The sequence below is a fragment of the Piliocolobus tephrosceles genome, chromosome 13 (assembly GCF_002776525.5).
Source record: "Piliocolobus tephrosceles isolate RC106 chromosome 13, ASM277652v3, whole genome shotgun sequence".
NCBI classification, from domain to species: domain Eukaryota; kingdom Metazoa; phylum Chordata; class Mammalia; order Primates; family Cercopithecidae; genus Piliocolobus; species Piliocolobus tephrosceles.
In genome coordinates, this window is record NC_045446.1 from 61,976,463 (window position 1) to 61,989,109 (window position 12,647).

Below are 12,647 nucleotides of genomic sequence, written 5' to 3' on the forward strand. Positions count from 1 at the left end.
AAGCTTAGTTGGGAAAGATGATCTGGGCAGATAAGAGAACACTTGGCAAAGAAGAACCATTTGAACAGAGACTGAAACAGCGACCAGCATTTGGACATATAGGAAAAAGTTACGAAGGAAATTCTATGCCCTCTCTGATTGTGTTTTACATTGTTTGGTTTCATGCTTCTCCAGAGGGCAGGGCCCATGTCCCTTCCTCAGCTTAGCCGGCACAGTGTGAACAGGTGCTCAGTACACACTTGTCTTGAATTACACTTGACTAAAAATACAGTTCCACACCTGAGAGCTGCAGAGATGACAGAAGCCAGCACTCCAAATTCAAATGTTTCTTGGCAGTACTCTCAGATCTCCTATTCCTCCCTCAAGGAATGCCTAGTTGTCATACAACAACTTCCTGTGCACAAGCATCTTACCTGCACAAATTGGGCACAGTCCACTATCCTGGTCACCACTCCTTTGGGCCTGTTTTTTTTGCCTTGCTCTTGCTGTCTCCCTCCTGTTTGGCCGAGAATTAGAGTTGGATAAAGGCCTGTGAGAAAGAACAGTTAAAGACCAGCTATTAGTAAGAGGCCATAAGGGCTGAAGGAGCCTGGAGTCAGAGCAAAAATAATGCAGAAGAGTTAATGTAGACCTAGAAACTCTGGGTTGGGGTCCTGGTTTTCCCACCTGATGTACCAGATGTGAGGGAAGACATTTAACCTTTGAACATCTGAGAACAGAGATTCCATTATTGCCCTTGGGTTATTATTTTTTAATTGAAATATAGTACACATACCATAAAACTCACTCTTTAAAAGTATAAATTCGGCTGGGCGCGGTGGCTCAAGCCTGTAATCCCAGCACTTTGGGAGGCCGAGACGGGCGGATCACGAGGTCAGGAGATCGAGACCATCCTGGTTAACACGGTGAAACCCCGTCTCTACTAAAAAATACAAAAAACTAGCCGGGCGAGGTGGTGGGCGTCTGTAGTCCCAGCTACTTGGGAGGCTGAGGCAGGAGAATGGCGTAAACCCAGGAGGCGGAGCTTGCAGTGAGCTGAGATCTGGCCACTGCACTCCAACCTGGGCGACGGAGCTAGACTCCGTCTCAAAAAAAAAAAAAAAAAAAAAATATAAATTCAAGGCCAGGTGTGGTGGCTCACGCCTGTAATCCCAGCACTCTGGGAGGTGAAGGCAGGCGGATCACCTGAGGTCAGGAGTTTGAGACCAGCCTGGCCAACATTTGCCTGTCTCTACTAAAAATACAAAAATTAGGCCGGACGCAGTGGCTTACGCCTGTAATCCCGCCATTTTGGGAGGCCGAGGTGGGGGGATCACCTGAGGTTGGGAATTTGAGACCAGCCTGACCAACACGGAGAAACCCTGTCTCTACTAAAAATACAAAAATTAGCTGGGCGTGGTGGCGGGCGCCTGTAATCCCAGCTACTCAAGAGGCTGAGGTAGGAGAATCGCTTGAACCCGGGAGGCAGAGGATGAGGTGAGCTGAGATTGCCCCATTGCACTCCAGTCTGGGTAACAAGAGCAAAATTCCATCTCAAACAAACAAACAAACAAACAAAAAACAAAAATTAGCTGGGTGTGGTGACATGCACCTGTAGACCCAGCTTGGGAGGCTGCGGCAGGAGAACAGCTTGAACCTGGGAGGCTGAGGTTGCAGTGAGCCAAGATCATGCCATTGCACTCCAGACTGGGTGAGAAAGCACAAGTCCGTCAATTTTCAATTGTTTATATATATATACATTCAGTTCAAAACCCTGTATTGACAGAGTTCTGTAACCACAACCATGTAATTCCAGAACATTTTCACTATCCCCAAAAGAAACCCAGAACCCAGGCTGGGCGCAGTGGCTCATGCCTGTAATCCCAGAATTTTGGGAGGCCGAGGCAGATGGATCACCTGAGGTCAGGAGTTCAAGACCACCCTGGCCAACATGGCAAAACCCCATCTCTACTGAAAACACAAAAATTACCTGGGCGTGGTGGTGTACGCCTGTAGTCCCTGCTTCTTGGGTGGCTGAGGCAGGAGAATGGCTTGAACTAGGAGGTGGAGGTTGCAGTGAGCTGAGATTGTGCCACTGCACTCCAGCCTGGGTGCCAGAACAACACTTTGTCTCAAAAAAAAAAAAAAAAAAGGAAAGAAAAGAAAAGAAAGCCTGAACCAGACTCTGGCAACTGCTAATCTACTTTAGTGGTTTGGAATTGCCTATTCTGGACATGAAATCATATACTATATGGTTTTTTGTGACTGACTTCTTACACTTAGTATGGTTTCAAGGTTCATCCATGTTAGAGCAGGTATCAGTACTATATTCCTTTTTTATGGCAGAGTAATATTCCACAGCATAGATATACCACATTTTATTTATCAGCTGATAGACACTTGGGTTGTTTCAATTTCTGGGCTATTATTATTATTTTTTTTTTGAGACAGAGTCTCGCTCTGTTGCCTAGGCTGGAGTGCAGTGGCCGCATCTCAGCTCACTGCAAGCTCTGCCTCCCGGGTTTACGTCACTCTCCTGCCTCAGCCTCCTGAGTAGCTGGGACTACAGGCGCCTGCCACCATGCCCGGCTAATTTTTTGTATTTTTTAGTAGAGACGGGGTTTCACCGTGTTAGCCTGGATGGTCTCGATCTCCTGACCTCATGATCTGCCCGTCTTGGCCTCCCAAAGTGCTGGGATTACAGGCTTGAGCCACCGCGTTCTGGGCTATTATTAATAATGTTGCTCTGAACATTTGCCTGTAAGTTTCTGTGTGAACACCTGTTATCAATTCTTTGGAAGTATACACCTAGGAGCTGAACTGCTAGGTCATATGGTAACTCCATATAAACATTTTGAAAAACTGCCAAACTGTTTTCCAATCAGCTGCACTAATTTACATTCCCACTGGCAATATGTATGAGAGTTTCAATTTCTCCATATCTTTGCCAACACTTGTTATTGTCCATCTTTTTTATTACATCCATCCTCGCAGGTGTGAAATCATCATTGTGGGGTTTTGATTGGCATTTCTCTGATGGCTAATGATGTTGAGCATCTTCTATGTGCTTAATAGCCATTTATACATCTTCTTTGGAGAAAATTCTATTCAGATTCCTTATCCATTCTAAAAATTAGGGTATCTTTCTATTGTTGACTTGTAAAGGATCTTTATATATTTTAGATAAAAGAGCCTTACTGGGCTGGGCGCAGTGGCTCAAGCCTGTAATCCCAGCACTTTGGGAGGCCGAGACGGGCGGATCACAAGGTCAGGAGATTGAGACCATCCTGGCTAACCTGGTGAAACCCTGTCTCTACTAAAAAAAAAAAAAAATACAAAAAACTAGCCGGGCGAGGTGGCAGTCGCTTGTAGTCCCAGCTACTCAGGAGGCTAAGGCAGGAGAATGGCGTAAACCCGGGAGGCGGAGCTTGCAGTGAGCTGAGATCTGGCCACTGTACTCCAGCCTGGGCAACAGAGCGAGACTCCGTCTCAAAAAAAAAAAAAAAAAAAAAAGAGCCTTACTGAATATGTGATATGCAAATACTTTCCTCCATATTCTATGGGTTGTCTTTTACTTTCTTGACAGTGTCCTTTGAAGCAGAAAAGATTCAGATTTTTTTTTTTTTTTTTTGAGACAAGAGTTTTACTCTTGTTGCCCAGGCTGGAGTGCAATGGCGTGATCTCAGCTCACTGCAACCTCCGCCTCCTGGGTTCAAGCGATTCTCCTGCCTCAGCCTCCCGAGTAGCTGGGATTACAGGAATGTACCACCACACTCGACTAATTTTTGTATTTTTAGTAGAAACAGGGTTTCGCCGCGTTGGCCAGGCTGGTCTTGAACTCCTGACCTCAGGTGATCCACCCACTTTGGCCTCCCAAAGTATTGGGATTACAGGCATGAGCCACCGCGCCCAGCCAAAGATTTAGATTTTGATGAAGCCCATGAAATACAGCATACTCATCTTCAGATTCTGGTTCACTACAGGATTGCCTCTTTGCCTAGTTCCAAACCTGACATGTGGACAAGGATATCTTTTCTTCAGTGCCCTTAGGTCTAGACCCACAGGTTAAACCCAGACACAAGGATACTCTCTGATCTTAATGAAACAAGACTAGGGGGAAAGGATAGCTGCAAAAGGGCAATAAGGTTTGGGGAGGTGATTTGGGTCTTTCATGTTGATCTACTTACCTTTGGTGCTGCACTTTCCTTCTTTTCATTCTGCCCACATCATTCTCAGAGTTTTGCTCCTCTGCTCTGGGCTCTGTATTAGAAATGCTCATTAAACAAAACAGTCTTAACTCTTAAACAATACAGTCTTCACATATGATGTTACTTCTAAGAATATTCTTTCTACCCTCTTTGCCTGGAGGCAAAGAATGTGCCTTTCTCACTCTTCCAAGTCTTAGATGAAATGCTAATTCCTATGCAGCACTTTTTCTGGATTCTCTAATCTGAATCCAGCCATCCAATTATGCTTTTCCTTGACAGTACTCATCACAGTTTGAAGATTTAAATTTATTTGTGTGACACTGACATGTGTTTCTCCACTAGGGAAGGAGCATTGCTATTTTATTTACTGTGGTATCCCTGATGCCTAGCACAGAGCCTGGCACAAACGATGCTTAATAAATATCTGTCAAATGAGTGACAATAAAAACTATCAACCTCCATTCGTCTGGTTATCCTGAATTTATGAAACACTTTGTATAGCATTTAATATATTTTAAAGTGCTTTCATAGCTTCAGGACCCAGCCTATAGCAGATGCCCAAAAATTATGAGTTCCTTTCTAGTCTCTTTCTCTTAAAATAATAAACTACATCTTTCCTTCTGTGGTAGACAGCTGAGACCCAAAGAGATAAGGATTGCTGATTCTTAGGCCAGTGCTCTTTCAATTAGTATACAATATTTGATTTGTCTTCTGGTAACAAGACACCAACAATTATCTTTTCTATCACATGAAGTCCCACTAGTGAGCCATCCCTGTAGAGCAATGGTAGATTCAGGGAGGAAGGACATTGCTAGGGACAGGAAGGAACAGGTCATGTGGACTCACCTGCCCTTTCTGGAGGACTGGAACCTGGTTCTGCATGGTTGTTCTTTGGGCTTGCCACACTGACTGGAGGCACCCTGCGGGCAGCAGAAAGCACCATGTGGGCTGAACGCCCCAGAGTCCCTGGCTGCATCTGTGTTAGGATCTTCCTGAGCTCTGAAATTTCCTTGGTATCCCTGCAGGGAAACAGAGAGTACTTGGTTCCACTTGAAATATAGGTCTTACTCTGCTCACTCATGTCAATGGCATTTAAGCAAGAAAGCTAGTTTAATATACAGATAGGGTTAGGCCTAGAGTATGTGATTAATTTGGTGAACCCAGGCTGGTCTTGTGTGCTTGTCAGTGACTTGATAGCATTTCTTTTCCAGGAGAAAGATCTGAGAGGTGGCTGGGAGACTTCCACTCTGTCAAGTACATACGTATGGGGATGTGGGAAGAACGTCGTCCGGATGGAAGGATTAGCTAGCCAGGGGCTAGGACCAGACTCCTGAGCATCAGAACCCTGAGGAAAAAAAATTGAGAAATATGAAATACCAAGATTCACCACCAGGGGACACTGCTACCTAGTGCCAGGGCCTACTCAAACTGTCAAACTACTCAAATGACTGAACTTTTTGGGGACATTAATTTCATTATTTCCTTCTAAATATTATCAAATAATATTGTTTCATTTTTAGTATGATTTATTTTGTGAACAATTTTGTTAACTTGCAACTAAAAACCTACCAATTTTAGCCACAATTTCTAGCCATCTATAAAGAGATGTGTGTGTATGTATGCATATAGATATCATGTCTCTAGCATTAGCCACCATACCTATCACCAGCATTTTATAACCTCCTTGCTCCAGAAATGTCTATGTGCAATAATCTCCCAAATAATTTCTGCATAGAGATTTTATTTATACCGTAGTATGCTGGTTTCTTAATTCTTTGTCAAAATTCAATTTATCTGTGATTATACCCCTACTTTTTAAAAAAGAGATGGGATCTCAGCCTGGGTACATCGATTCATGGCTGTAATCTCAGCACTTTAGGAGGCCAAGGTGGGAGGACTGCTAGACCCCAGGAGTTTCAGACCAGCCTGAGCAACATAGTGAGACCCTGTCCACAAAAAAATAAAAAAATTAGCCAGGCATGGTGGTACATGTCTGTGGTCCTAGCTACTTGGGAGGCTGAGGTGCTGAGGTGGGAGGACTGCTTGGGCTTCAGAAGCCAAGGCTGCAGTGAGCTGTGACTGCACCACTGCACTCCAGCAAGGTGACAAGAGTGAGACCCTGTCTCAAATAAAAAGAAGAAAAAAAAATTGGGTCTTGCTCTACCCAGGCTGGGATGCAGTGGCAGGATCACGGCTCACTGTAGCCTTGAACTCTGGGGCTTAAGCAATCCTCTCACCTCAGCCTCTCGAGCAGCTGGGACCACAGGCTCATGCCACCATGCCCAGCTAATTAAAAAAAATTTTTTGTAGAGACAAGGTCTCATTATGTTGCACAGGCTGGTCTCAAACTCTTGGGCTCAAGCGATCATCCCTCCTCGGCCTCCCAAACCACTGAGATTACAGGCATGTGCCATTGCACCTGGTCCCTAATTATTTTTTCTTTTTTGAGACACAGTCCCACTCTGCCATCTAGGATGGCGTGCAATGGCATGATCTCAGCTCACTATAACCTCCGCCTCTCAGGTTCAAGCGATTCTTGTGCCTCAGCCTCCTGAGTAGCTAGGATTACAGGCGTGCACCACCACAGCCAGCTAATTTTTGTATTTTTAGTAGAAACAGGGTTTTGCCATGTTGGCCAGGATGATCTTGAACTCCTGGCCTCAAGTCATCTGCCTGCCTCGGCCTCCAAAAGTGCTGGGATTACAGGCGTGAGCCACTGCTCCCGGCCTCCTAATTCCTTTTTCCTTTTTAATTTATTGAAATTTCCTTTTTCCCTTACCTTAAAAAATTTTTGTCTTTAATTTTCAACTCTGATTCTTCTATCACAGGTTATTTTAAAGGTAAATGTCTTTCTTGTAAAGCATGACTTTGGCTTCATTCTACAAGCTTGAGTAGTACTTTCATTCTCATTAACTCTTTAATATTTTCTAATTACCATTACAATCTTTTCTTGGACCTAGCAACAATCCTGACATTTTTTCTTTAATTTTCCAGTTTTTTCATTTTTTCTTTACCTTGTCTCATGAATGTTATAGTGAATGCTACTAGAAAGGGTAACTAGATAGGTGTGTAGAGATAGTTTATTTTAACCTTAACTCTAAGTGAGATTATCAGGAAATTAATTATTACAAAATGATTAATTATTAGCTTCTGAGCAAAGATTAGTTGGAATCAAGTGGCCCGGGTTCAAATCCACTCCAAGACTTATTTGGCAGTGTGACCTGGGGCACGCCACTAAATTTCTCTGTGCTTTTCTTACGAGAAAACTGGTGATCATAATAACCCCATTTCACAGAGTTAAAAGCCCTATGTTTTGCTTTCACTGTAACATACCAATTAAAATGATTCATTAGAAAAAAAGTCTATGACGTTTTAGGCATCCTAAATTATAAAACTGAGTGCCATCAATCTGTAATCCCAGCTTACATGTACCATCTGTCTCTTGCTGAAATGTTTCAGGTCATTTCCTTCACTACAGTTTCACGAAGTACCTGCATGTATGTTTCACCCTGCTGCTGATGTTCAATACCCTTCTGACAAGGCTCTGCAGTTGTTGACTCCCTTTGACCTCCATCCCACCACGATCCTAGAAGTGCAGGGTAATGTAGATGGCCAAAATGGAAAAGAACCCTGAGAAACTTTTGTTTATCCTAAAACTGGGGTGAACATAGGTACTGGTTTGCCTGGAACAGTCCTACTTTGTATCTGTTGTCTCCGTATAAAAATAATAATAATTATTATTATTATGTTTTGAGACAGGGCCTCACTCTGTCACTCAGGCTGGAATGTAGTGGTATGATTATGGCTCACTGCAACCTCGATCTCCTGGGCTCAAGTGATCCTCCTACCTCAGCCTCCTAAGTATCTAGGACGACAGGCACGGGCCACCATGCCTGGCTAATTTTTATTTATTTTTTTCTTCAGACAAGGTCTAGCTCTGTTGCCTAGGCTGGAGTGCAATGTCACAATCACAGCTCACTGAAGCCTTGAACTCCCAGGCTCAAGCGATCCTACCACCTCAGCCTCCTGAGTAGCTGGGACTACAGGCGTACACCACTATGCCTAATTTGTTATTTTTTGTAGAGATGGGGTTTTGCTATGTTGCACAGTCTGGTCTCAAACTCCGGGGCTCAAGCGATCCATTCGCCTTGGCCTCCCAAAGTGCTGGGATTACAGGCACGAGTCACTGCACCTAAGTTTTAAATTTTTTGTAGAGGCTGGGTGTGGTGGCACACGCCAGTAATCCCAGCACAGTGGGAGGCTGAGACAAGAGGACTGCTTGAGCCCAGGAGTTTGAGACCAGCCTTGGCAACATAGTGAGACCTTGGTCTCTGTAAAAAATAGAGGTGGGAGGTTGCAGTGAGCCGAGATCATGCCACTGTGCTCCAGCCCGGGCAACAGAGTGAGACTTTGTCTTTTTTTTTTTTTTTTTTTGAGACGGAGTCTCGCTCTGTCGCCCGGGCTGGACTGCAGTGGCCGGATCTCAGCTCACTGCAAGCTCCGCCTCCCAGGCTTACGCCATTCTCCTGCCTCACCCTCCCGAGTAGCTGGGACTACAGGCTCCCGCCACCTCGCCCGGCTAGTTTTTTGTATTTTTTTTTTAGTAGAGACGGGGTTTCACCATGTTAGCCAGAATGGTCTCGGATCTCCTGACCTCGTGATCCGCCCGTCTCGGCCTCCCAAAGTGCTGGGATTACAGGCTTGAGCCACCGCGCCCGCCCCAACTTTGTCTTTAAAAAAAAAAAAAAAAAAATTATTTGGGCCTGGTAGTATGCACTTGTAGTTCCAGCTACTGGGAGTTTGAGGCGGGAGGATCGTTTGAACCCAGGAGGTGGAGGTCGTAGTGAGTGATCACGCCACTGCACTCCAGCCTGGATGACAGAGCAAGCCCCTGTCTCATAAATAAATAAATAATAAATAATAAATTTTTTGGCCGGGCATGGTAGCTCACACCTGTAATCCCAGCACTTTGGGAGGCCAAAGTGGGCAGATCACAAGGTCAGGAGATGGAGACCATCTTGGCTAACACGGTGAAACCCCATCTCTACTAAAAGTACAAAAGATTATCTGGGCGTGGTGGCGTGCACCTGTAGTCCCAGCTGCTGGGGAGGGTGAGGCAGGAGAATGGCATGAATCTGGGAGAAGAAGCTTGCAGTGAGCCAAGATCGATCGCACCACTGCACTCCAGCCTGGGTGACAGAGTGAGACTCTGTCTCAAAAAAAAAAAAAAAAAAAAAAAAAAGAATAAATAAATAAATTTTTTGTGGAGACAGCATCTCGCTATGTTGCCCAGGCTGGTCCTGAATTTCTGGGCTCAAATGATCCTCCCACTTTGGTCTCCACAAGTGCTAGAATTAAAGGCATGAGCCACTGTGCCTGGACTTAGTGTAATTATTAATAGCATTCTCCTTTGCCCTTAAAGTGTCCTGGTTTGGATGATAAGTTTTATGGTGACTCTATCTACAACTCCCCTTTAAAAGGTCACTTATATAATGAACATTTAAACTAAAAGGCTACTTTGCTCTGGGCAATGTTCTAGGTGCCAGGAATGCATTACAGAACGAGACAGACAGGTTCCTAATCTCATGGAGCTTCATTTTATTGGCTAGGCAGGATCACAGAGATCGAGCTCCACTCATGTCAGCTCTTAGCACTGCAGCAGTGGAACCTGGTAGGGCACACCGAACTGCCACCGTCGGTCCTTTTACATTTTTTAGCCCTTTCCACAGTGGAAGAGTAGTCTCAGATCAAACTTGACTTTGTCTTATCTCTCTGGATCTCTCCTAAAACTGCACGACAAAAGGATCTACTCTTGTTCTTTCTGCTCTAACTTCATTTTCTGTTCCCCGTGCTGCCTCTTCGTTTTCTCAGGAACCTCAAAAGGATTGACTCTTGTGAAGTTCGCTCGTGTGAACTGGGATTCTTTTGGTTGTGAAAGGTTTGAAACTTCTAAGAAAGTTTCTTGTGTACACAAGAGGCAGAGTGTGTAGTGTAGGCAGAGTGTAGGAACAGGAGACCTAGTCCTTATGCTGTTCTGACTCACGGTAGGACTCTGAACATATAAAAGTTTTCCTATCTGAGATGGAAAATGAGATGGTGGGGGCTGGATGATCTCTAAAATTCCATGACTCTAGCTTTGTATGATAAAACACTCATTTTTTTATGAATGAAATATGATGGAGGGTACTGGCTTAGAAAGATAAACAAGTGTAACAACAAAGCAAGAGGAGTCAGAATAGGCTTAAGAAAAAAACTAGAAGCCTGGTTGAGCAAATCGAAGTAAATTGATATAACCTCAGGGCTAGAAATCCATATATCTTATCTAAGGAGTACAGGCGTACTTCATTTTATTGTGCTTCATAGATACTGTGTGCTTAAAAAAAAAGGAAGATTTGTGACAACGCTGCAAGTCTATCAGCACCGTTTTGCCAACAGTATGTGCTCACTTCCTGTTGCTGAGTCACATTTTGGTAATTCTCACATTTCAGTAATTCTCACATTTCAAACCTTCTCATTATTACTACATCTGTTACAGTGATCTGTGATCAGTGATCTTTAATGTTACTATTGTAACTGTTTTGGGGGTGCCACGAATTGTGCTCACATAAGATGGTAAACTTTTTTTTGGTTTTGAGACAGGGAATCGCTCTGTCACCCAGGCAGGAATGCAGCTGCACTAATCATAGCTCACTGCAGCCTCGAACTCCTGGCCTCAGGTGATCTTCCTGCCTCAGTCCCAAGTAGCTGGGACTACAGATGTGTACCACCATGCCTGTTTCTTTTTTTTTTTTTTTTTTAAAGATGAGGAAATCTGAGGCTCTGAGGCTCAGGAATTAGGTGACTTACATGATTTTAGTCATGTAAATAGTAAGTTGTCTACCTTGTCCCTATATTATCCTTTTTTTTTTTTTTTTTTTTGAGATGGAGTCTCGCTCTGTCGCCCAAGCTGGAGTGCAGCAGCACAATCTTGGCTCACTGCAACCTCCACCTCCCGGGTTCAAGCAATTCTCCTGCCTCAGCCTCCCAAGTAGCCGGGACAACAGGTGCATGCTGCCACACTCGGCTAATTTTTTGTATTTTAGTAGAGACGGGATTTCACCGTATTGCCCAGACTGGTCTTGAACTCCAGAGCTCAGGCAATCCGCCTGCCTCGGCCTCCCAAAGTGCAAGGATTATAGGCATGAGCCACTGGGCCCAGCCAATTTTTGTATTTTATGTAGAGACGGGGTTTTGCCATGTTGCCCAGGCTGGTCTTGAACTCCTGAGCTCAAGGGATCTGTCTTACACAGTGCTAGGATTACAGGCGTGAGCCACCACATCCAGCTGAAAAAATTCTTGAAGAAAATTAAAAGTGCTACTCTAGTGAAAACATGTATGATAAGAAAGCAAAACAGCCTTATTGCTGACATGGATAAAGTTTTAACAGTATGGATAGATCAAATCAGCCATGATACACACTTATCCAAAGCCTAATCCAGAGCAAGGCCCTAACCCTCTTCAATTCTATGAAGGCTGAAGGAGGTGAAGAAGCTGCAGAAGAGAAGTCTGAAGCTAGCAGAGATTGGTTCATGAAGTTTAAGGAAGAAAATCCATCTCCTTAACATTAAAGTGCAAGATGAAGCAGCAAGTGCTGATGGAGAAGCTATAGCAAGTTACCCAGAAGATCTAGCTAAGATCATTGATGAAGGTGGCTACACTACACAGCAGATTTTCAATGTAGATGAAACTGCCTTCTATTGAAAGAAGATGCCGGGCAGGCGTGGTGGCTCATGCCTGTAATCCCAGCACTTTGGAAGGCTGAGGCGGGTGGATTACAAGGTCAGGAGTTCGAGACCAGCCTGGCCAATATGGTGAAACTGCATCTCTACTACTAATACAAAAATTAGCCGGGTGTGGTAGTGTGTGCCTGTAGTCCCAGCTACTCGTGAGGCTGAGGCAGGAGAATTGCTTGAACCTGGGAGGTGGAGGTTGTGGTGAGCCAAGATTGCGCCACTGTACTCCAGCCTGGGCCACAGAGCAAGACTCAGTCTCAAAAGAAAAAAAAAAAAAAAAAAGATGCCACCGAGGACTTTCATAGCCAGAGAAGAGAAGTCAATGCCTGGCTTCAAAGGACAGGCTAACTCTCTCTTTAGGGCTAATGCAGCTGGTGACTTTAAGTTGAAGCCAATGCTCATTTACCATTCTAAAAATCCTAGGGCTCTTAAGAATTATGCTGAATCTACTCTGCCTGTGCACTGTAAATGGAAAAACAAAGCCTGGATGACAGCACATCGGTTTACAGCATGGTTTCCTGAATATTTTAAAACCACAGTTGAAACCTAGTACTCAGAACGAAAGATTCCTTTTCAAAACATTTCTGCTCACTGGTACTGCATCTAAGCCAAGAGCTCTGATGGAGATGAACAAGGAGCTTAATGTTGTTTTCATGCCTACTAACATAACATCCATTTTGCAGCCCAC

General features: G+C 44.3%; 1 protein-coding gene across 7 annotated transcripts in view; it reads right to left on the bottom strand.

The window, feature by feature from the left end:
* LOC116418402 (short transient receptor potential channel 2) overlaps positions 1–12,647 on the bottom strand; it is a 28,774-nt gene that overhangs the window by 2,127 nt on the left and 14,000 nt on the right. For 6 of the 7 annotated variants that reach the window (XM_031933857.1, XM_031933860.1, XM_031933855.1 and 3 more), the window contains 4 exons: positions 5,450–5,532; positions 5,034–5,206; positions 4,167–4,239; positions 414–529 (listed from right to left, as the gene is read on the bottom strand). In XM_031933857.1, coding sequence (XP_031789717.1) covers positions 414–529; positions 4,167–4,239; positions 5,034–5,206; positions 5,450–5,532 — 445 coding nt within the window. The remainder of the gene's footprint in view (positions 1–413; positions 530–4,166; positions 4,240–5,033; positions 5,207–5,449; positions 5,533–12,647) is intronic. The other variant, XM_031933861.1, reaches the window with a different exon arrangement.